General features: G+C 43.7%; 1 protein-coding gene across 1 annotated transcript; it reads right to left on the bottom strand.

Annotated features, from left to right (window-relative positions):
• Window positions 1-4,187: 4,187 nt before the first annotated feature.
• Window positions 4,188-11,637, bottom strand: LOC311173856 (schlafen family member 13-like; the record flags this gene model as incomplete). Its single annotated transcript, XM_084237944.1, has 4 exons — window positions 4,188-5,019; window positions 5,225-5,948; window positions 9,567-9,686; window positions 10,593-11,637. The coding sequence occupies 4 exons, from the start codon at window positions 11,635-11,637 to the stop codon at window positions 4,188-4,190; spliced, it is 2,721 nt and encodes a 906-aa protein (XP_084094070.1).
• Between the last annotated feature and the right edge of the window lie 12,575 nt (window positions 11,638-24,212).

Consider the following 24,212-nt stretch of genomic DNA (forward strand, 5'->3'; position numbering starts at 1 on the left):
GAATGATAATTTAGTTTCAAGGGAATGATCTTCCCTGAGTTCTTAATTATACAAAATGCAAAATGTTTGTCTCTATTCTCCACTCATGGAAGACTGAGTGACTGCATAGAAAAACTGACATACCATGGCTCACACTTTCTTTCCAGGGCTCTTGTGCTGATGTACCACCACTGTTTTCTGCATGAAACCTTCTGAGAAGACCAATGCCAATCTGACCCTCTTTTTCTTGTTATTTTTAAAAGATTTATTCTATTTATTTATGCATACAAGAACTGGGGTGTAGGCCAGAAGTGCAGGGGGGTGAGAGGATTTACCAGAACAGAGTGGGGAACAGAACAGGCAGACCTACTGAAATACACTGCTGAGAGGAGCAGTGGGCGAGTCAGGAGAGACCTGTTGCACCATGTGGATCACTTCCCTGGCCGGGGATCAAACTCAGGCCACAGTGGCTGGCGATAGTTTGATAGCCATATCTTTAACCCCTGTGCCACCAGGGAGGTCCCCCTTATTTGCATTCCTTTATTGCTGATTTGTGATATTCTTTTTTTTTTTTTTTAAAGATTTATTTATTTATTTATTTATTTATACAAGCACTGGGTACAGTCAGAAGTCGGGAGGGTGAGAGAATTCACCAGAGCCAGAGTAGGGAACAGATTAGGCAGACTGACGAAATACACTGCTGAGGGGAGCAGTGGGCATGGCAGGAGAGGTCTGCGCGCCATGTGGAACCCTCCTCCAGTGGCCGGCCGGGGAGCAGCCGGGGATCGAACCGGCGCTGAAGAGGCTGTGGGCAGCTTCGCAACCCAGCGCTCAACCGCTGCGCCACCGGGGAGGTCCGCTGATTTGTGATATTCTTTTGTAGTTGCAGTTGTAGTTGTTTCATAATATTTTTTAAAGTTCATGTGAAATATCATGTGGCAACATTTCTCTGCTTCATGGCCATACTTTTTTCCTGGTGAGTATTGTGTTTTTGTTAATATATTGCACAAGATATTGAATCAGTTTCAGACAAATGAATATCAAAATAGCTTTTGACTTGGAAAAGTGGTCTTTCAAGATAACTGAGTTATGTATCAGTTAGTAAAAAAGGTAAATATTAGTTTTGACCAATTAAGTAATTTAAATAAAAGTTTACAGTGTTCGGGCCTCCCCTGGTGGTGCAGCAGTTGAGCGCTGGGATGTGAAGGTGGCCGCAGCCTCTGCATTGCCGGTTCGATCCCCATCCGCATGCGAGGGTCCCACATGGCGCAATAGACCTCTCCTGCTGCGCCCGCTGCTCCCCTCAGCAGTGTATTTTGTCAGTCTGCCTGTTCTGTTCCCTGCTCTGGCTCTGGTGAATTCTCTCACCCTCCCGTGCTTCTGACCATACCTAGTGCTTGTATAAATAAATAAATAAATCTTTGGGGGAAAAAAGTTTAGTGTTCTATTCTAAAATATTTCCTTTCTATTGTTTAAAAGTATTTTCTCTTTCTAAAAATATTGTGGCTGAGAAAAAGGCACACCAAATTTTTAGGGCACGGTTTCAGCTATGTAGTCATGTCCTAGAGCTGACTTGTACTCCTCACAAGAGCAACTGTTCAATGTTCAGGGAAGTTGGGAACATGTTGATGTCACAGAGGCAGCTCAAACTTGGTCACAATGGGAAAGTTCACTATGAAATCAGCACTCATATTAATGGTACAATTTAACAAAGAGTTCGATTTAACAATGTTAATGAAGAGTAAATTTAAAGGGTCACAGATTCTTAAACTCTGTATAGAGAAATGTACTGTAATTATATCTCTTGTTGCCTTTCCAAGTGTAGGAAAAGGAGGAAGGCTCAAGAAGTCTCCTCTGATTTAGAAAAAAAAATTAATTTTCAGTTAAATAAAAGAATGTCCATATAAATATGAATAGCAAGACAAAAAAGTATTAATGATAGAACCACTCACTTGATTGTTTTTAAATTTTCTTAAATTTTATATATTTTTTACATAATTTTTCATTTTTGCACAATAAATGCATTTTCATCTTGGTTATAGTACCCATACAATTCCCACCACCCTTGTTTTGATCCTACTCCCTTCTCCCCACCCCCGTAGTGTGCCCCTGGTTTATAGTTGCTTGTTGATTTTGATTTTTACTTTATTATAGTCTTTTTCCTGGCCCCTTATCTAGGTTCTCTAAATTCCTGCTATGAGTGAGGCTATCCTGTATTTTTCTTTTTTCTTTCTGGCTTATTTCACTGAGAATGATCCCTTCCAGCTCCAACCATTTTGCTGCAAATTGCATGAGTTTATCTTTTTTGATTGTTGAGTAATATTCCATGGTGTATATGTACCACATCTTCTTGATCCAGTCATCTATTTTTGGGCATTTGGGCTGTTTCCATAGCTTAGCTATTGTAAATAGTGCTGCTATAAACATAGGGGTGCAGGTGCCCTTTGGAATTAATGTTTCTGTGTCCTTTGGGTAAATATCTAAGAGTGGAATTGCTGGATCATATGGAATGCCATCTTTAGCAGATTGAGGAATCTCCACACAGCTCTCCATAGCGGTTGGACCAGTTTGCACTCCCACCGGCAGTGCAGGAGAGTTCCTTTTTCTCCACATCCTCGCCAACATTTGTTGTTGCTAGTTTTTTTAATATGTGCCATTCTCACTGGTGTAAGATAGTATCTCACTGTAGTTTTGATTTGCATTTCCCTGATTACAAGTGATGTTGAACATTTTTTCATATGCCTGTTGGCCATTTGCATTTCCTCTTTGGAGAAGTTTCTTTTTTTGTTCAATAAATGGTGCTGGAAAAACTGGGTTGCTACATGCAAAAGAATGAAGCTTGACTACTACCTCACATCATGCACAAAAACCAACTCAAAATGGATTAAAGAACTAGACATAAGACCTGAAACCATAAAATATATAGAAGGAAATATAGGCGAAACACTATATGACAGTAACATCTTTAAAGACACATCACCCACAGCAGTGATAGTGAAGGCAAAGATAAACACCTGGGACTACATCATATTAAAGAGCTTTTGTACAGCAAAATGCCACGGACCAGCACAGCAGTAGACGATGAGGCCGTCTCAGGGTTGAGAGACTGCGCAGGGTGGTCAGGGATTCGGTTAAAGAAATGGCACAGAGACACACTTCAAGAGAGTGTAAATCTGAGTGCAACTTTATTTTTGTTAGTGGCCAGTATATATGTTTTTTCTAAAGGCATAGGATCGGTGAACATCAAAGAAATCAGCTTGCTCATAGGTTTAGCTTATGATTGACAGGGCAGTGATTTATGTCCAAAATACATCTGGACCTAGCCACATTCCTAAATAGACAGGCTATTAACTCTTTCTTATATTCTTGTTGTACTAACTACTACTACTATTGCTTACTCATGTTTACTCATAATTAATTGTCATGGGTGAATTTATATTATAATGCAGTTAATATCAAAGGTACTAAAGTCAAGCACATAATAGAAAGATTATTAAACCAACAATTCTATTATAACACAGTGTTTAGTAATGTTTCATTTGCATTAGCCTAATTATTAAATTACATATGTTTTTTAATTAGCAATCAATGACCAGAAAAAGGAAAGATTTTAGAAAGACAGTTGTAGCAGAATAAAGTTTGTGGGCCTTGAGAAAGCGAGATAAGGTTCCAGGTGGTCAGCATTTCTTTTAATCATCTTTGTGGCGGCTTCTGGTGGTTGTTATCTCTTGGCAGGCATTTGGCTTCTCTACATCTTAGGGAGTTTGCTGTTCTCCCCCTGCGCACATGGTTCCTTGCCCACGCCGGACCTCAGGGACCATGGCAACAGCCATTAGCCCTGATGTCACTGCAGGGGGAGGTGCAGCAGCAAAAGAGACAGTAACCAAAACAAAGAGACACCCCATGGACTGGGAGAAAATTTTTGCACACAACACTAATGATAAAGGACTGATCACAAAAATCTACAAAAAGCTGACGAGACTCAACAAAAACAAAGTAAATAATCCAGTCAAAAAATGGGCAGAAGAGCTAAAAAGAAACTTCTCCAAAGAGGAAATCACTCGATTTTTTTCAAAGTGTCTTGAACAGGATAGAGCAACAACTCAGAAGCCAGTTATACCTTTTAAGATTTCATTGCTAGAAAGAGCAGTTTTATGCTGCAGAATATAATTCCTTTAGAAAACTGAAGGGACAGAGGGAATACTTTATCATGGCTTCTTAGATTGAGGTCTTTGCCTATTAGTTAAAATATAGAGATGTTTCTTCGCCCTGGAAGCCAGACAGAGCAGAAGATTGTTGGTAACAGCTCGCTCATTTGGCTGCGGATTGATCCCAAACACGATGGTTCTTTCCAGACCTGAAAACCTACGAACACTGTCCAACACGATGCAATTGTCTGTAATATGCAACGCGTCCTCGATCTGTACCAGCACATTAGATTCCTCATCCAGTTGAGAACTGCTTCTCCTTCTCATTGCTCTTCGAAGATTTTCTTTATATTCATCCACTACCTCAAATTTGCTGAGAAGCACAGCAATATGTTTGGGGGAATAACCATTCTTCAAGAAAAACCGGCATTTCTCTGCAACACAGGTCACCACCTGTTCTAAGCTCCTGAAGTTCCGGAACTCAATGTTGCCTGAAACACCCTGAGCCCAAGTGGCTTCACTGAGCATCGCCAGGGACCCAGAGGGGATGCTAGGTGGGGGATTTTTTCTGACCTCCTCAATTTTTTCTTGTAGGTAGTTGGCTATTGGATCTGCATTGCGGACCACTGTGTCAAGCATTTCTCTTGAGTTCTGATCTGAGGGAGCAGGAAGGCCACTGTAGAACATGTGGGTGGTCTGGAAGTAGTCTAGAAAGATCCAGAGAATTCCTCGGTCATCCCTTTTTCTCCAAGTGATGCTTTTGGCCTTATCATACCACTCCCCATCTTCAGTACGAAAATTCTGAGCTTCATCAATAATGATGTGCTGAATATCTTTAAAGTCATCTTTCATGAATGTTTTCCGGGTCACTGCCTCACAGATATTTTTGTGACTGTGGAAATTAAAACAACACATTCAGGTTTCTCCAATATATAAAAGGAATAAAAGAGGAAAATTATCGTGCTTCCCTGAATACAGTACTATTGTCACAGATCATTTTACCATCTAACTCTTAAGAAACAGGATATTTGCTTTGAGAAGTGTGGGATAAATTCACATTGAACCTTATTTGGTGACAATAAGATCCAACTGTTTACCTGATAAAATCCCTCAGAGGCTGGTTCTCACAAATGTAGAGAATGTTCTTTGTTTCACAATGAAACATATTCCTGATCTTCTCCATGATCTTTATGGCCATGATGGTCTTCCCCGAGCCAGGTAAGCCATGGACAAACAGTTCTCTGGTCTTGTAGAGGTTTTTTGACAAGATCTCATACTGTTGGTGCGTGAGCAGATTTAAGACCTCACAACCGAGCTCATCACTCAAGAATGACCTGAAGCCAAGCAAGACAATCACAAGGGACTGCAGCAAGTCTTCCATTTGCTGTTGGTCTGCCAGTTTATAGGACTCAGGGTAGTCAATTGAAGAATTTGAACTTGCCAAGAGCTCTGCATTGCCCTCAGAACCCAGGTAGAAGGTCTTGGTCATGATGCAGAGCTTCCCGGGGTACCCTCCCTTGTTTACCAGCTTCTGCTTCAAAGTAAAGGCAGTGTGGGTGTGATCGAACTGCCTTTCTTTACCCTTCTCTCCCAGAATAGTGTAGAGAATGGGGTAGCTGTTCTGTGCTATTAACAGAGCATCACAAATGACTCCCTGCTCCTCTGGCAAGCTCAGGTCCACAGCCCAGCTTCTAGAAAGGATCAAAATTCCCTGGCAGATAGGTTGCATTTCCATATTTATTAATTCTTTTAGTCCTTTGTGCTCTGAGCACAGCTCCTTCCAGAGGGATTCAGGAGTATATTGCAGAGGTCCTGATGACACTAGGCATGGAAAAAATAGAAAACACTTTAAAAACAATGTATTATTTTGTATAAATCACATATTACATTTAAGAGGGAGCTCCTCCCAATAATTGGAGAACTCATGGGAAGTTCCTTCTAATTCATGTCTCTTTTTTTTTAAGATTTATTTATTTATGCATACAAGAACTGGGGTATAGGCCAGAGGTGCAGGGAGTGAGAGGATTCACCAGAAACACAGTGGGAACAGAACAGGCAGATTGACTGAAATGCACTGCTGAGGGGAGCAGTGGGAGAGACAGGAGAGGTCTGCTGCACCATGTGGGAAGCTCCCTGGCCATGGATCAAACTCGTACTGCAGTGGCTGCAGATAGTTTAGTAAGTTGTGTCTTAACCCCTTGCGCCACCAGGGAGTCCCCTAATTCATGTCTCTTTAACCCATCAGGTGACATCAATGAAGTCAACCTTTTATGTAATGGAGAAGCAGAGAATGTCAACCAAAATGGAATTTATTGATCCTGAGAAAGTAAAATACAAGTATTCAATTACTCTTGCAGCTTATATTTTAAAAACTATCTGATAATGGGCCTCCCTGGTGGCACAAGGGTTAAGATGCAACCTATGAAGCTATCTACAGCCTCTGCAGGATACATGTTCAAATACATGTATCCAACTCCCATCCCTGGTAATTGAATGTTTCTTCAGCAAGAGTTTGATTCCCGGCCAGCCAGGGAGCAACCCACATGGCGCAGCAGACTTCTCCTGACTTGCCTGCTGCTCTCCTCAGCAGTGTACTTTGGTCAATCTGCCTGTTCTGTTCCCCACTCTGTCTCTGGTGAATCCTCTCACCTCCCCACGCCTCAGGCCTGTACCCCAGCTCTTGTATGCATAAATAAATATTTCTTAAAAAAAAAAAAAGCTTATCTGAAAAAAAAAGGTTATCTAAAAAAAAAAAAGCTTATATTAGCTTATCTGATAAAGAAGCTCTTTGATTAAAATGTGATGTAAGGCAGACCTAATACATTTAATTATTTGGTCCATAATGAATATTCAGACATATAAGGACATTTGTATATCATATCCCACTGTCAGATCTCATCTTCAATATGTTCAGTTCATGAAGTTAAATAAGTAATTTACTTCCCTTAGAAATCTAGATTTCCTTTTCTAAGTAAAAATTCCTAGATAAAACTTAGCCAAAAATGTTTGTGGAGTAGAGTTGGGATGGGGCGTGTTACCTAATATTGTGTTTGGTCTTGAATTATTATTTTGTGCTACCCCTGGTGGCTGACTCCTCACACCGGTGACTCATGTCCTCTACCATCTTCCAAGAGAAATTACTCACTCTGTTGTTTTTTTCATATTCTATCTAAAATGAAAATGTAATTGTTTTTATAGGTCTAGGTTCTCCATCTCTAAAAAGCTGTCCAGAGGTGGTCAATTACTCCATTGCCTTCTCCTACCCTCTCCACCCCCAACCTAATGCTTTGCCTGTAGTTGTCCAAGTTTAATGGCTTCCAAACCCAGCAAAACATCAGACTCACTTGAGAAGCTTCTTCAAATACATGTATCCAACTCCCATCCCTGGAAATTGAATGTTTCTAAGTTCTTCTTTTTTTTAAAGATTTATTTATTTATACAAGTACTGGGTACAGTCAGAAGCACGGGAGGGTGAGAGAATTCACCAGAGCCAGAGCGAAGAGCAGAACAGGCAGAGTGACGAAATACACTGCTGAGGGGAGCAGTGGGCATGGCAGGAGAGGTCTGAGCACCATGTGGGACCCTCACCGGCGGCTAGGGATCGAACCGCTGCTGCAGAGGCTACGGGCAGCTTAGCAGCCTAGCGCTCAACCACTGTGCCACCAGGGGAGGCCCTGTTTCTAAGTTCTTAGTGGTGGCCTGGGATCTTCATGTTTAACTACTGCTGATAGTATTTCTGATAATCAGCCAGATGTGGCAACCACTAAGCTAGAAGGCCTCTAATAAGGCTCCTTGATACTCATTCTTTTTTTTTTCTCCATTTAAAAAAAAGATTATTTATTTATTTATACAAGAACCGGGTTATAGGTCAGATGTGCAGGAGGGTGAGAGGATTCACCAGAGACAGAGCGGGGAACAGAACAGGCAAACTGAGGGCCTCCCTTGGTGGCGCAGCAGTTGAGCGCTGGGCTGCAAAGCTACCCGCAGCCTCTGCAATGCTGGTTTGATCCCTGGCCACCAGAGAGGGTCCCACATGGCACACAGACCTCTCCTGCCACGCCCGCCGCTCCCCTCATAGTGTGTTTCATCGGTCTGCCTGTTCTGTTCCCACTCTGGCTCTGGTGAATTCTCTCACCCTCCCATGCTTCTGACTGTACCCAGTGCTTGTATAAATAAATAAATAAATAAAACTTAAAAAAAAAAATTTAAAAACAGAACAGGCAGACTGAGGAAATACACTGCTGAGGGGAGCAGCGGGCGAGACAGGAGAGGTCTGTGCTGCGCTCAACTGCCTGCGCCACCAGGGGAGGCCCTCCCTGACACTCATTCTTAAGAGGTTTATGGCTTTTCCTCTACTTGTACCTGGATTTACAAAACATAACCTTACATGGATTTTTAAAAAAGATTTATTTTATTTATTTACGCTTATAAGAGCTGGGGTGTAAGCCAGAGGTGTGGGATTCACCAGAGACAGAGTGGGAAGCAAAACAGGCAGATCTGCTGAAATACACTGCTGAGGGGAGCAGCAGGCAAGAAAGGAGAGGTCTGCTGCGCCATCTGGGTTAGCTCCCTGGCTGAAGATCAAACTCATGCCACAGTGGCTGGCGATAGCTTGATAGTTCTCAGACTTAACCTCCTGTGCCACCAGGGAGGCCCCCATGGATACTTTTTTTTCTTTTCTTGTTTAATTGCCCTAACAAACCTATAAGGCCAGCATTTTCAGGGTAAGGAAGCCTAGCACAAATTAAATCACTTGCCCAGAACAACAGCCAGTGAGCAAATACTCTGGTTCCAGAATCTCTACTCATAATTCCTTCCCCTCCCCCACCATCATCCCTTATACTCTTTGACCCTTTTTTCTTTCCCCCTCCCTCTTTCATAACCCCAGAAATCTCATCTCATTTATTAATGTCCACTAGTTTTTATAAGTACTTTGGCTTTGTCAAATTGTCCACTGTGTAAATGTCCAATATTTGTATTTCTCAATCTGACTTTGCTTATGACACATAATTTCCTCAGACTCCTTCTGTTTTGGTGTAAATGGTAACATTTTGTCTTTGTGGCTGAGTAGTATTCCACTGTGTGGATATACCATATCTTCTTAATCCAATCCTTTTCAAGTGGGCACTTGGGTTGTTTCCATAAACTATCTATTATAAATAATGCTGCAATAAATATTCTAAAGCATATAATTCTTTGAGTTGATAGTTTCATGTTTTTCCAGTAGATGCCCAGGAGTGGAATTGCTGCGTTATGATATTTCCATCTTTTACTTTTTAGGGTTAATCCAGATAACTTTCCAAGATGGCTGCCCCAGTTTACATTGCCAAAATTATGTATTAAGGTTCCTCTTTCTCCACATGTGGTTTGCTTTTTTTGTTTTTAACCCAAATGTGTTAAATTCTCTCCCTTTCTCCTAATGTAAAAATTGGTTTGTACCTGGAAATAAAGCTTTTTGGAGAGCTTTTTTATGGTCAAGACCTTTCCTAGAATACACTGGCCTGCAACTTGGAGGTTTTTGGGATAAATCCAGTTGATTGTTGAAATCTTCAGCCAAATCTGAAAGAAAGAAAACTCATCTTACCTTATATGATTTCATTCCTCTCCCCTGAAAATGCAGTATAAGTTAGTGTCTATGTTCCATTTAACATGATACAATCTCTGGGCATACAGGCAGATGCTTTCAGTAGATGCCCAGGAGTGGAATTGCTGGGTTGTGATATTTCCATCTTTTATTTTTTATGGTTAATCCAGATAACTTTCCAAAATGGCTGCCCCAGTTCACATTCCCAATAATTATGTACTAAGGTTTTTCTTTCTCCACACGTGGTTTGCTTTTAATCAAATGCGTTAATTTCTCTCCCTTTCTCCTAATGCAAAAATTGGTTAATACCTGGAAATTTCTCTTAACTCTATGTCAAGTTTCCCAAAAACTCACCACTGTAAAAGCCCTCCTTCTGAATCTTGATTTCTCCATTAAATACAATGCTCCCTCTATTAGGTTGGAATAATTATTTGCTTGAATTGCAATGGACTTAAAACACTGTCTTTTGAAATTTTTATCACCACATACACATGCACCTCCACTAATTACAACCAAAACAGACCTCACCCAACACTGACTCCTGTCTCCCAGAGCTGATCTCAGGCCAAATTGAGGTAGAAGGTAGTCATTATGAGATTGCAGCAAATTCTAATAAGATCTAAAATAATGTATACTCAACTGAAAAATACAGTTCCAAACTATTATTTCCTTTCCTTCTTTTGGTGGGAAATCACCATTCACAAAATACCTGATTTTAACTTTTCTTCACTCAATAAAAGCTTCGCTTATGTGCAAGACATGGAGACTTAGAGAAAGCAAATTTTAACGTGTGTAAGGAGTTCAAAATTATAGAGAATGAAGAAGGACATGGAGAAGCTACAGAAGGAGAAAAAAACAGGGAAGAGCTTTCACTCTTTTACCTGGGCCTGTGTCCACCATCTTGTCAACCCATTCCTCAGTTGTTAGACAACAGACTTGCTTCTCCTTCACCACCCAAGAACTGGGAGCTTCTGAGAACACCACACAGCAGAATGGCTTCACTTTGATCATACAGAGATAACCGTACAGATTTCCATCCTTATGCACTTCTGCAATTTTTTTCTCAAAAAATTGATGATTGATTGATGGATGCCCCAATAGTCGTAAAGAGCAAAAGTGGAAAGTGTGCAACTTGGAAATGACATTTTCTATTTTGTATTCCAAAGAGTTAAGGTCAACATTTTCTTTTGCACATCCCCGGACTTCCCTGCTCTTATCTTCCACTCCAACAAAAAGATAACCTCCCCTGGAGTTTGCAAATGCAGATACATACTCTGGAATTATCTCTTTCAGGTATTCTTGGATGCGTTTTGTAGAGAATTGCTTAAATTCTGCTAATTCGGACTCAGGAAAAGGCAGGACTTCACCAAATTCAAACCTGTTTCTTTGGAAGACAGAGGTCAGATGCTCATTTCTGGGAATGTTAGTAGGTGGAAAGCCTTCATTGATTGGACTACGTTCTACATTCATTTTCTTGGTCTTCAGGAAATTGAATGCTTGTCTTGAATCCATGCAAAGTGTAGAGGTGCCAGATCTACAATATAATGAAGAACTCAGACTGCAAATAGGGGGCTTTAGTGTCGAGGAAGTGTCACTGGTCCATGATTTAACAAAAATATAAAAACAACTCTTTAGTTGTACTGTCTCAAAGAAAGCATGCAACTCTGGAGACTGAATAAGGTCTCGCAAAGCCTGTTCTAAATCCAGTCCCATCTCGGATTGATTTTTCTCATTTGCCATTTCCACCAGAATCACTCCTCCTCCTGAGTTTAATAAAGCACATGCAGCTTGTTTGACTTTGTCCTTCTCTTGCGTTCTCTGGTTTTTCTGCAATTGCTTTCTGTTTTCTTCACCAATAGTTACTTTTCCCACATTGATGACCAAGTCTGGGTAAAATGGCTCCACCTCCAGCAGGTAGTGATTCATTCTGATCTTGCAGCTGAAACTATTAAAATGTTTGCTTTATTTTGACTAAGAAATATACAGCCCCTTGCACACAGTTCATTCATCCATTTATTAGAAAATATTTAATTGTGTCTAATATGTGCTGGGGGAAGACACTAGACCAGTCAGTAAGATAGGAATAATCCCATCTCTTTAGGGGCTCTCTGGCAAGAGAGGGGACTAATTTGATGAGCATTTACAACCATGTGTGATGTGGGTTATCATAAGGGAATTATAGTAAAGGGATACCTGAAATAATCTGCAAAGCAGAGTTCAGTAAGACTTTCAGGAGGAGGTGATATTTTAGGTAAGACCTAAAGGATACACTGGAATTGGCCAGGTGAAGTCATCTGCAGTGAAGCAATGGCAGCGGGTGGTATCACATGCAGGTGCGTTTGCACGTGTACTATGAGAGGAGACTATGTCAGTTTAGAACAAATGTCCAATGAATATCAAATTTAGGGAATGAATAAAAAAAGAAAACACTGCAAAGAGGATAATCATGAACAGAAGCGAGAGAGGCAGGAGGAAAACCAAGGAAATATGGAATCAAGGAAGGCCAGAACAAGGCCACCGACTGAGATTTTAAGGTCTGATGCTGCTGAGCAGGTGCAGCTTGGTGATGACTTGAAGGTGAGTTATCACTGAAGAACCTACAGGACCAAACATATGGTAGAGAGAGACAGCAGAGATTTCCTGGGTTCAAATCCCAGCTCTGCCAAGTGTTTGTCTTACTTTCCTTTCTCACAAAGTCCCATTATACCCTAAGGGCTTGGAATGGCAAGTCTAACTGGTTAGTAGGTTCAAGTAACTCTGGACACATGAGGTAGATGTTGAAGCAGTTGACAGAAGGAAATAGATTACTGAGCAGTGAAGACATTTAGGAGAAATTTGTCAGGTAAAAATGAAGGCTGGAACATTCACAACCTGACCTTTTTGCCTAATTTAGATCCTTGTATAGATACTTCTTTTTTTTAAAGATTTATTTATACCACGGGAACTGGAGTACAGGCCAGAGGTGTTGGGGGTGGTGGTGAAAGAATTCACCAGAGACAGAATGAGGAACAGAACAGGCAGACTGACTGAAATACAATGCTGAGGGGAGCAGCAGGTGAGTCAGGAGAGGTCTGCTGTGCCATGTGGGTCACCTCCCTGGCCAGGGATCGAACTCTTGCTGCAGAGGCTGCGGATAGCTTCATAGATTGCATCTTAACCCCTTGCGCCACTAGGGAGGCCCCATATAGATGTTTCTATTTGTAATTCTCTTTTGCTTTCCAAGACCAATGAAATATCTTTGTCAAGATATTTGTTAAATGTTCCTCCAGATATCTGGGGATTTCAAAATTAATTTTTTCCTTGTCCTATACACTTTAGTGTCAAAACAATGCATGGGGATAGTTTTTCATTGGTAACTTTTCAAAATGGCAACTGTATCTATTTAGATTCTTTGGCAGGCAGAAGATGCTCAAGAAGATCTCTTAGGTTTAAAGGAAAATTATCATCAATGACTTTTGCCAATTGTTTATAATGTTCCATATACATGGAAACACCTAGTAAAATAGAATAAACAAATAAGAAATTAATACTTCAGCAGTAAAAATCAGGGGGCTTATCAAGAAACTTTTAAAAACTCACCTGATTCTATTGGATTTATAGAAGTTTTCAAAGCTCCAAATGGTTTTCAGTTCCCAGACTTCCTACCAAGTCAGTGAATTAGTACCACCTGCTATCTCCTGCCAGTAAAATCAGCTCTGAAGGACAAACAGAAACACAGGAAGGGTGGGGGACAGGTAACAGAGCTCAGTCATTACAATTCAATTCCCTGAGTTTAACTATGGAAAGCTGTGTGGAAGACCTTCAAATTATTAAAAATGGATCTACCACATGACCCAGCCATTCCACCCCTAGGAATCTACCCAAAGGACACAAAAACATTAATTCAAAAGGAAATCTGCAGCACTATTCACAATAGCTAAGATATGGAAACAAAATAGAAGCCCAAAACAGATGACTGGATCAGGAAGATGTGGCATATATATACAAAATGGAATATTACTCAGCAATCAAAAAAATAAACTCATTCCATTCACAGCATAATGGATGAAGCTGGAAGGAATTACAAATCCCCAGAAATAAGTAAGAAGGAAAAAGAAAAATATCAGATGGTTTCACTTACAGGAGGAATGTAGGGAAACCAAACAAAGGGTTAGAGGGAAAAAAAGACAAAACTAGCAGGCAAATTATAGATCTGAGACATACAACAAAGGAGGGGGAGGAAGAGGGATCAAAACAGGGGAGGGAAGAGCACAAGGGACTCTGATGACAATTCACAGGTGAGGTGGTGATCGGAGATATATGGGTATTACACCTGAGGGGAGAAATAAAATATCATACAAAAATGAACAGCAATGTAAGAAAATTAAAGTAAATAAATAAATAAGACAAATTCCTTGGGTTTAAATCCCAGCTCTATTACCTATAGATGATGTGATTAAATATACTTATTTAATCTCTCCTGTGCCCAAGTAAAGTAATGATGACAATGGAAACTCCCTCATAGAGGTGTTGTCAGAAGTAAATAAGGTAGTATTTGTGTCCACAGTATATGACAAAGGAAGTCTATACTAGACTTTTCTAGATAAATATAAAAAGAAACCCAGGAAATGTGGGGTTGGAATGTGAGGGGCCAGGGAGAAACAGGTATGGGTGGGTGAGTAACCAGCATAATTGAATGAGAATAACCAGAGAAATTGGAAGCAACATCTCAGACCTCTAATACAGATACATCTGTTAGGTAAAATTGGGACAGTGCAGATCACACTCTGGGGCAAAGAGTTATGGGTAAATGAGTGGGGACTGTCTAGCCTTGGGCAGAAACTAAAAATATGAAACGAACTGAGATAGAATTGGCCTCTTGGGAAACTAAAATGAAGGAGAACTTAACCCTTCTTGCACTTTTCTCTTTTGTTTTGCACATCTTGTTGGGAGGGAGAGGTTTTTCTCATTTCTCCCTTCTTTAAGAATTATAACTTTTATGATAGTTCATGCTAATGGATTGAAAGAATCAACATTGGTAAAATGGCCATCTTACTGAAAGCAATGTACAGCAAAGCAACAGTACAATCCCTAGCAAAACCCCAAGTGCATTCTTCACAGAGACAGAAGCAAAAATCATGGAATTTATTTAGAACTACAAAATGTCCCAAAACAATCCTGAGAAAAAGGAACAAAAATGAAGAGATCACACTCCCCAACTGCAACGTATACTAAAAAGCAATAATAGTCAGGGCCTCCCCTGTGGCGCAGCGGGTTGAACCCCTGTGAAGCTGTCTGCTGCCTCTGCAGCGCAGGTTTGATTCCCAGCCAGACAGGGAGAAACCCGCATGGTGCGGCAGACCTCTCCTGCCTCCCCTGCTCCTCCCCTCAACAGTGTCTTTGGTCCTTCTGCCTGTTCTGTTCCCCGCTCTGTCTCTGGTGAATTCTCTCACCCTCCTGTGCCTCTGACTGTACCCCAGTGCTTGTATAAATAAATAAATCTTTAAAAAAATCAATTTCTACCCTTTAAAAAAAAAAGCAATAATAGTCAAAAAAAGCATGGCCTAGGAATAAAACCAGACACAGATCAATGAAACAGAATTGAGAGCCTATAAATAAACTCACACAGGGCCTCCCTGGCGGCTCAGGGGTTAAAGACAGCACTATCAAGCTATCTCTAGTCAGTGCAGAACAAGTTCAATCCCTGGCATGCCAAGGAGCAACCCACATGGCGCTGCAGACCTCTCCTGCCTCACCCACTTCTCCCCTCAGCAGTGGTGAGTTTCAGTAGATCTGCCTGCTCTGCTCCCCATTGTGTCTCTGGTGAATCCTCACACCCCCTGCTCCTCTGGCTTACACCCCAGTTCTTGTATGCATAAATAAATAAATATTTTAAAAATATATACTCACACATATAAGGACAACTAATTTTGACAAGGGAGTTAAGAGCTTACAATTGAACAAGGAAAATCTCTGGACAAACACATGCAAAAGAATAAAACTAGGCCACTATTTTACACCATACACAAAAGTTAACTCAATTTAAATTAAGGATTTGAATGTAAGACCTGAAATCATGAAATATATAGAAAAAAGCTTAGGTGATATGCTTTTAAACACAGGCCTTACAGATATGTTTAGGGACTGGATTCCAATGACAAGGGAAACAAAAACAAATATAAGCAAATGGGTCTAAATTAAGCTAAAAAGTTTCTTCCCAGGGGGAAAAAAAACTATTATCAAAATGAAAAGCATTCTATGAATAGAGGATATTTGCAAATCATACATCTGACAAAGAGGATAATATGCAAAATGTATGAAGAACTCAAGTCACTCAACAGCAAAAAAAACAAACAAACAAAAAAAAAAAAACCCTGATTTAAAGATGGGCAGAAGATCTGAACAGACAATTCTCCAAAGAAGATATATATGTAAACCACAGGCACATGAAAAGATGTTCATCTCTTATTATTAAATAATTGGAAATCAAAACAATGGGATATCACTTCCCATCCATGAGAATAACTGTTACCAAAAAGATAAGACATAGCAAATGTTAGAGAGCATGTGAAGAGAAGGGAAGCCTTGTACACTGCTGTGCAGTCATTAAGGAAAACAGTTTGGAGAGTACTCAAAAAATTAAAAATAGAAATTTCTTATGATCCAGTTACCCCACTTCTGGGTATTTACCTGAAGAATATGAAAACACTAATTCAAAGAGATAATGAATCTGGAGGATATTAATTCTCCAGAAGTCAGTTGGAATAAGTCAGATGGAAAAGACAAACACTGATTTCACTCATATGTGACATGAAGTTCTTGTCAAAAGAAACGAAACTAATGAACAAAACAAAACAAAAATGAACTCTAGACTTTATTCAGGAAATAGTGGTTACCAGAAGGGAAGGAAGAAAGGATGTGGAGGAGGGTCTCCTTGGGGACCCAAGAGGTTAAGCACCTGCTGTGAAGCTATCCACAGCCTCTGCAGCACAAGTTCGATGCCCGGTGGGCCAGGAAGCCACCCACATGGTGCAGACCTCTCCTGTCTCCCTGCTACTCCCCTCAGCAGTGTATTTCAATCTGCCTGTTCTGTTCCCTACCCTGTCTCTGGTGAATCCTCTCACCCACCCCACCTCCCGCTCCTCTGGCTTGCACCCCAGTTCTTGTATGCATAAATAAATCTTAAAAAAATTTTTTTCTCTAGTAATCTCTAAAATCTGGGCAGTGGGGCCTCCCTGGTGGTGTAAGGGCTTGAGTGTCAGCATTTTGAAGCAATCTGCAGTCACTGCAACATGAGTTCGATCTCTGGCCAGGGAGGCATCCAACATGGCTGGCAAACCTCTCCTGTCTTGCCTGCTGCTCCCCTCAGCAACATGTTTCAGTCAATCTGCCTGTTCTGTTCCCCACTCTGTCTCTGGTGAATCTGCTCATCCCCCACACCTCTGACCTGCACCCCAGCTCTTGTATGCATAAATAAATAAATCTTTTAAAAAAAGAAAAGAAAGGAGGCAGATGAATTTTGTAAAAGGGATCAGTAGTGATGTCTAGAAACTAGACTTTTGGAGGGAAATATAGTGTAGTTTATACAGATGTTGATTTATAATGTTGTACACCTGAAACACATATAATATGGTAAACCCATGTTACTTCAATAAAAAAGAAAAAAATTATAACCACTGCATCTGCTAATGACAATTCCAATTCTGCTTTCTAGCTCCTAAAGGACAATCCTTTACAGTGATTGGTTATGTGACCAACAAATAATTTGCCAACTTGTTTTCAAACTTTACAATTCCCAAAGCTCTGGAACCCCATGAAAACTGGCTGTGTCATTAGCATCTCCCTAGCTCCCCTTCCCAGCCCACCGGTAGGGAAGTGAAAAAAGTATCAGGCTTTTCTGCTCTCCCGCCATTAGGATAGATGATGGATCCTTGCGGTCCTGAATGCATGCCTGATGGCGGGCACCTGGAGTGGGGTGTGGGCATGCATAGGTGGGCATACATGGGCTGAGACTGGGCTTATAAGGACAGCGTCACCGAGACGCCAGGAGAACCACGAGAGGAGCAGAGAGCAGAGAAGCAGAGAGAATGCTGGAAAGCCTAGAAAGAGTGAAGACTTGCTGGGGTGGGAGGCCTGCCAGCCTCCCTACCCCCCCCACCCCCGCCATCCCCCTCGCCTCCCCAACCCCCCCGCCCCCTCTCCCCCCTGCCCCCTCCCCCCAACCCCCCCCCCCCCCCGCAGCCCTGCCAGGTGCCTGGTAAATCCCATGAAAAGTCACCGAGGGCCCCAGGACTTCTCCTTTGCGGGTCTGCTCAGGTCAGAGAGATCCTGCTCCGTGCCCTCCTGCCGCTACACCACCCCAGCCCACCTCTTCCCCGCACCTCACCCTCAAACCGCTCCCCTCGGCTTCCAAAATCCACCTTTTTGGCGATTAGCCGTTCAATCTGAGCCAGCAAGCCGGGTCTTCTTGGCAGGACAGTGATGCACAGGTGTCGCCTGAGTTCCAGGCTGCTCCGGTCCCTGCCTCGGCGAGATTGGGTCGGACCGGGGCCCTCGGGAAGGAAGAAACGGGAGTTCTGAGATCCGAGCAAAGGAACCGAGACGCTCTCAAGTTCGAAAGCCGGGATCGCTGTCCTGCGGGGCGCCGCGCGTCCCGCCTTATATACCCGCGGTTCGCGCCACCCGCGACTTGCGTCACGTGCCAAGTAAACTGACCAATAGAAAAACTGACCAGAGGGGCCCCTGGTGACGCAAGGGGTTAGGAACCAACCTAAGAAGCTGTCCCAGCCACTGCAGCACGAGTTCACTCCGCAGGGACCTGCCCACAAGGCGCGGCAGACTCCTCCTGCCTCCAGCTGCTCCCCTCAGCAGGTTTTTCCCGTCAGTCTGCCTGTTCTGCTCCCCACTGTCTCTGGTGAGTCCTCTCAGCCCCCGCATCTCTGGCTGCACCCCAGCTCTTGTGTGCACACATTAATAAATCTTAAAAAAAAAAGGGGGGGCCTCCCTGTGGTGCAGCGGTTGAGCTCTGGGTTGTGAAGCTGCCCGCAGCCTCTGCAGCGCCGGTTCGATCCCCGGCTGCTCCCCGGCCACCAGAGGAGGGTCCCACATGGCGCGCAGACCCCGCCTGCCGCCCGCTGCTCCCCTCAGCAGTGTACTTCGGTCCTTCTGCCTGTTCTGCTCCCCCCTCTGGCTCTGGTGAATTCTCTCACCCTCCCGCGCTTCTGACTCCACCCAGTGCACGTATAAATAAATAAATAAATCTTAAAAAAAAAAATGCTGACCAAGGGGTCTAGTAGACTGCCGCGCAAGCGCCACACTTTCCAATAACTTCTGAGAGTTTTTGATTCTTTTCTGCTTCCTGCCCCGCACCCCACCCCCGCCCCCGCCCTGTCCTTCTCCGCCTTCGCGCGGTCCCCTCTCTTGTGAATTACACTTTGACCAAGAATAAAATTCCTGAAAGGAGTAAAGCGCTGCCCTGGCCCCGCGCAGCCGTGGGACCCCGCGGGCGCGCGTCGGTTCTTGAGCCGCTCACTCCCCACCTGCTGCCCGGCCCGCCCGGCCTGCGCGAGACTGGGGGGCGGGGCGGCTGTGACTCCCACCGCCCCGAAAGCGGGTCTTGGAGACGGGGTAAAATATTGAGCCTCTGTTCGGTTCCCTGGGCTGCTTTCGCTGGGGGGTGGGTTGGTAGTTGAGCTGTGAGCTTGGTAAGGTCCAAGAACCGACACAGTGCGGGTTTCCTGATCCCATGCAGACCGGGTAAAGGAGGAGTCAGAGTCCTCAGTGGGTTTTTGCAGGTCTTTTATTGGGATTTACCGGGTACACAGCAGGCAGGGGTGCTGAGGGGTCGGGAGGCTGGCAGGCCTCCCAGCCCCCAGCAAGTCCTCACTCTATCTGGGCTCTCCGGCCTTCTCTGCTTCTCTCTCGGCTTCTGCTACTTCTTTCTCGGCTTCTCTTTTGGCTTCTCCTGCTGCTGGCATCCCCGTGACGCCGCCCTTAAAAGCCCAGTCTCAGCCCAGGTGAATCCCATCTACCTAAGCCCACACCCTCCTCCAGGTGCCCGCCATCAGGCATGCATTCAGGACTGCAAGGATCCATCATCTATCCTGATGGCGGGAGGGCCGAAAAGCCTGACATTTTTCCTTACCCTACAGGGGTCCTCAGGCACCCCCCACCCCGCCCCCGGGGCTGTGGGGTTTGGTGGTGGCTGCGGGGTGTGGTCGGGTGAACCTGGTAACACGGGTGCTCTCGTGGTCAGAAAAAGAACCCACCGTCTGATCTGATCTGCCCACCACACGCCTGCGGCACACTGCCAGGTTTTGTCTGGTTATTTGCCCTTTGTGTATCTCATCCTGGGGCAGGGCCCCGCGCTGCGGACGTGGATCACTGGGGTCGGCCGTGCCCCCGCCAGCTCCGCTGCAGTGTCTGTAACTACTGTGCAGTCCCTCTGGTGAGGCGTCTTCCCAGGGCAGGAGCAGTCCGTAACACTGGGGTAATCGAGGCAGTGAAAATGAGAAAATAAAGCAGCTCAGGGCAGCTCTTTTACCCACCCCACCCACCTGCGACTCTATGCAGGTGTCTCTGTTTCTGAATAAAACTGACCCTTAAAAAAAAGCTCAGCACCCACTTATAACTGATAAGACAGAGAAGGTGTCTGGAGTGCTTACATATATTTGCTTGGATAGAAAATACAAGATCAGCCCCATCTGAGCACATAGGGTCCTGTCACACAGGTTTTAGGATGAAGGAACTGGAAGAAGTCCCCAGGGATCAGCCGCAACTGAACTTTTCCTCCATATTCAGGAACAGGTGGCACAGGTGCAAGACTAGGCTGTCCTATAGGTAAGATTCTTGCTGACTGCAATACCCCTGGACCTAAAAGGGTGGGTTGCATTCGTTTTAGAGAGGGCCACAGTGGCAGCAGTGTCAGAATGCACTACCTGGGGCAGCATGATCAGTGACTGCCCAGGCGTCCCAGTGAACCTGACAGGAGAATCTATCAATGGCCAAGAGTAGATCTTTCTTTCTTTCTTTTTTTTTTTTAAGATTTATTTATTTATGCATACAAGAACTGGGGTACAGGCCAGAGAGGACTCACCAGAGACAGAGGGGGGAACAGAGCAGGCAGACTGACTGAAATACACTGCTGAGGGGAGTGGCGGGTGAGACAGGAGAGGTCTGCTGCAGATTGCTTCATAGTTCTGACACTTAACCTCTTGTACCACCAGGGAGGCCCCCCAAGAGTAGATCTTAAATGATCTCACAGCAAAAAAAAAAAAAAGAAAAGAAAAGGTAATTCTCTAATGGATGGAGGTAATGGTAATGGTTATGGTGATAACTTTACAATATATAAAATAGATTGAGTTGATATATTGTGCACATTAAATTTACACAGTGTTATATACCAATTGCATATCAATAAATCTGAAGAAAAAAATTGAAGAATAAACCTCTTAAAGAACAAACCTACAGAAAAGTCCCATTGGCTACATATCAAGTTTTTAAAGATTTCCTTCTGGTAAGTGGAATTGGAGAGGAAGCAGATGGAGAAGACAGTAGAAATTGTTGTTTTGTGCAAGTTTGAGTTATGAAATATTTAATAAAACAGGAAAGCAATACTGGACCTGGATAGGGAACTAACCAATGCATCTGACTAATTTTCTCATTTCATTTTTCTAGTAGGGGCCTCCCTGGTGGCACAAGCACAGAACTGTGAAGGTATCCACAGCCGCTACAGCAAGAGTTCAATCCCTGACCAGGGAGCTACCCACATGGCACAACAGACCTCTCCTGGCTCATCCACTGCTCCCCTCAGCAGTGTACTTCCGTCAATCTACCTGTTCTGTTCCCCACTCTGCCTCTGGTGAATCCACTCACCCCCACACCTCTGGCCTGTACCCCAGTTCTTGTATGCATAAATAAATAAATCTTTATTTTTTTAAGAAATGTGGAAAAAAATTTGAATTGATTTTTATTTATTTATACAAGCACTGGGTACAGTCAGAAGCGCGGGAGGGCAAGAGAATTCCCTAGAGCCAGAGCGGGGAGCAGAGCAGGCAGAAGGACCGAAGTACACTGCTGAGGGGAGCAGCGGGCGGCAGGGGAGGTCTGCGCGCCATGTGGGACCCTCCTCCGGTGGCCGGGGAGCAGCTGGAAATCGAACCGGTGCTGCAGGAGCTGCGGGCAGCTTCGCAACCCAGCGCTCAACCGCTGCGCCACCGGGGAGGCCCAATAAATAAATCTTTAAAAAAAGAAATTATCAATATTAGATTGCTACACAAATCTAGTTTGTACCAAATCTAGTTCCAATATGGTCAGTATTATCACTTCAAAACTTTGCCCTTATGTGACGAACAGGTGTTAATTATCTGACTGCAGAAAAATATTACAAACAAATTACCCAGGATACCAACATTTAAAAAAAAATTAGACTAGAAAAGTGTACAATGAGAAAAACCAGCCGAGTCCAGGGTATGTCCTAATAGTCAAGGTTCACTGAGCAGTTTGTGTTGTTTTTAATTGCTAAGCGTTTCATTATATCCCCCTACCTGCAGGAAGAAACTCAGTTAAAGAAAAGTTAAGTAACAATGTTTTTAAAGTAACTTCTCCCAATCAGTGAGTGTCCACATAGCAGGCAATGAGAATTTAGCAGTGGTTTAACTGCTATTGTTTGTTGATACTTTGGTTCTTTTTGCCAAGCATCTGAAACAAAGCATTTAATCTTTGTTGTTATTCTTTCCATTTTACATAAAAATGATCCCTTAACCTGCCCAAATCAGATTTGAGTGCCTGAGGCCATTTTGAACTTTGTCTCGACTGATTCTGAACCCTCACACAAGTATGGAGGTGTCCCAAAGTTCAGAATGCTTCAAGTTCTGGTCTTTCCCGGGTATCACTCTGAGCAGTGGGTATGTTTCTTCCTCTTATCCAAGCACCAGTCCTACCCATTTCAACACTCAACAAAATGTTTCCCAGATGATCTCCAAGTGACAGTCTCAGACCTCTGTCCTAGGGCTGAGAGGGACTCAAGAATCTGGGAGTTCAATGATCCCACCAAGTGATTGTAGAGTATTCATAAGTCCCTTTAAAGCGCGCGGGTGAGGACCCACAGCCAGGAACCCGTTTAATATCGGGGTTGCTCTATAACAATTCCTTTCAGGAAAATTTGGAAAATTCTGTTTGGATGCCTTTAGACAAGCAGAGGGGTATTTAACTTCCAACCTGAGGTGTGCACTGGCAACTGGCAACCTCAGAAGAGCACAACCACCAGCTGAATAACAGCTCCTCACAGTGACCTGTGGAGAACTGGGGGAAGAAAAAGGCTTCCGGTCCATCTGTGTTTCTCTGTTGTTGACTTCTCTATTGTTGACTTCTAAAATAGCTACACTGGGAGGAGGACCGGGCGGGCCCCTGAGCTCGAGGGCTCTGAGGAACTTCGGGCCTCAGTTGGCCGGAGGCAAACTGCACCCAGCACCCAGCACCCAGCACCCCTCCCTGGGGCCAGCTTTATCCATTTAAGGGGCGCTGCTTTACATGGAGCTGTGAGCGGTTACCTGAGAGGCCAGCAAGCTCAAGATGACCATCTTCTTTCCATGAATAGCTGCCTCTGTGCCCCAAATTTGTGACTGGAGGCTATAGAGCAGCTCCACAGACACCAGCTTGAGAAGAAAAGTCAGTAGATCTGAAGGGAAGGTCTGGATTTGGAGTCACAGAGACTTTTGTAAGCCAAGGCGTGGTGATTGGGACCCTTTCACAAGCTCTTAAGGAGTTTGATGCTCTATGTTGGCAGGACAGGCTGGCAAGAGACAGTGAGGTGCTGGTTTCGGAGTGGAAGGGAAAGGCAGTGCCCGGTGCTACCAGTGGCTCCTGAGATTTCTGTCTTTTTTCAAATCGGCTCTGTTTAATCTTCTGCTTCAGAAGATGAAGAACATTTTCTGCATTTTTGGAATCTAGTTTAAAGTACATAACTCAATTTTTGCAGCAGGGACCTTTCTTGCTGGAGACTGTGTGAACCCAGCAGAAGGCTCACCGAGGAGACAGAGGTAAGCTGGGAGGCTTGCCCATGCTGGGCGCCTTCTAGCCTGCAGTTCCAGCCCAGAGGGGAGCAGCACCCACCGCTGGGGCAGACCGGGCGTGCAGGGGAGCTCGTTCCCGCATCGCCATTTTGCAGCAGGGACCTTTCTTGCTGGAGACTGTGTGAACCCAGCAGAAGGCTCACCGAGGAGACAGAGCAGGGACCTGTCTTTGCTGGAGACTTGTGAACCCAGCAGAAGTTCCCCAGAGGAGCCAGTGGTGAGCTGCGAAGGTCACCCAAGATGCTGGCCAGTACCAGCAACACAGTGTCACAAGGAATACGGCAAATTAGAAAACAGGCAGTAGGGAGTAGAAAAACAACATGCAACCCAGCAACTCCTCAGCAAAATAGCACACCACAAAAAGAAAACCATCCACCAGATTGCAACGACAGTAACTTGGAAGAACTTCTGAGCCTTCCAGATAGAGAATTTAAAATTGCTGTGATTAAA

This window comes from Talpa europaea (genome assembly GCF_964194135.1).
Source record: "Talpa europaea genome assembly, chromosome: 7".
NCBI lineage: Eukaryota > Metazoa > Chordata > Mammalia > Eulipotyphla > Talpidae > Talpa > Talpa europaea.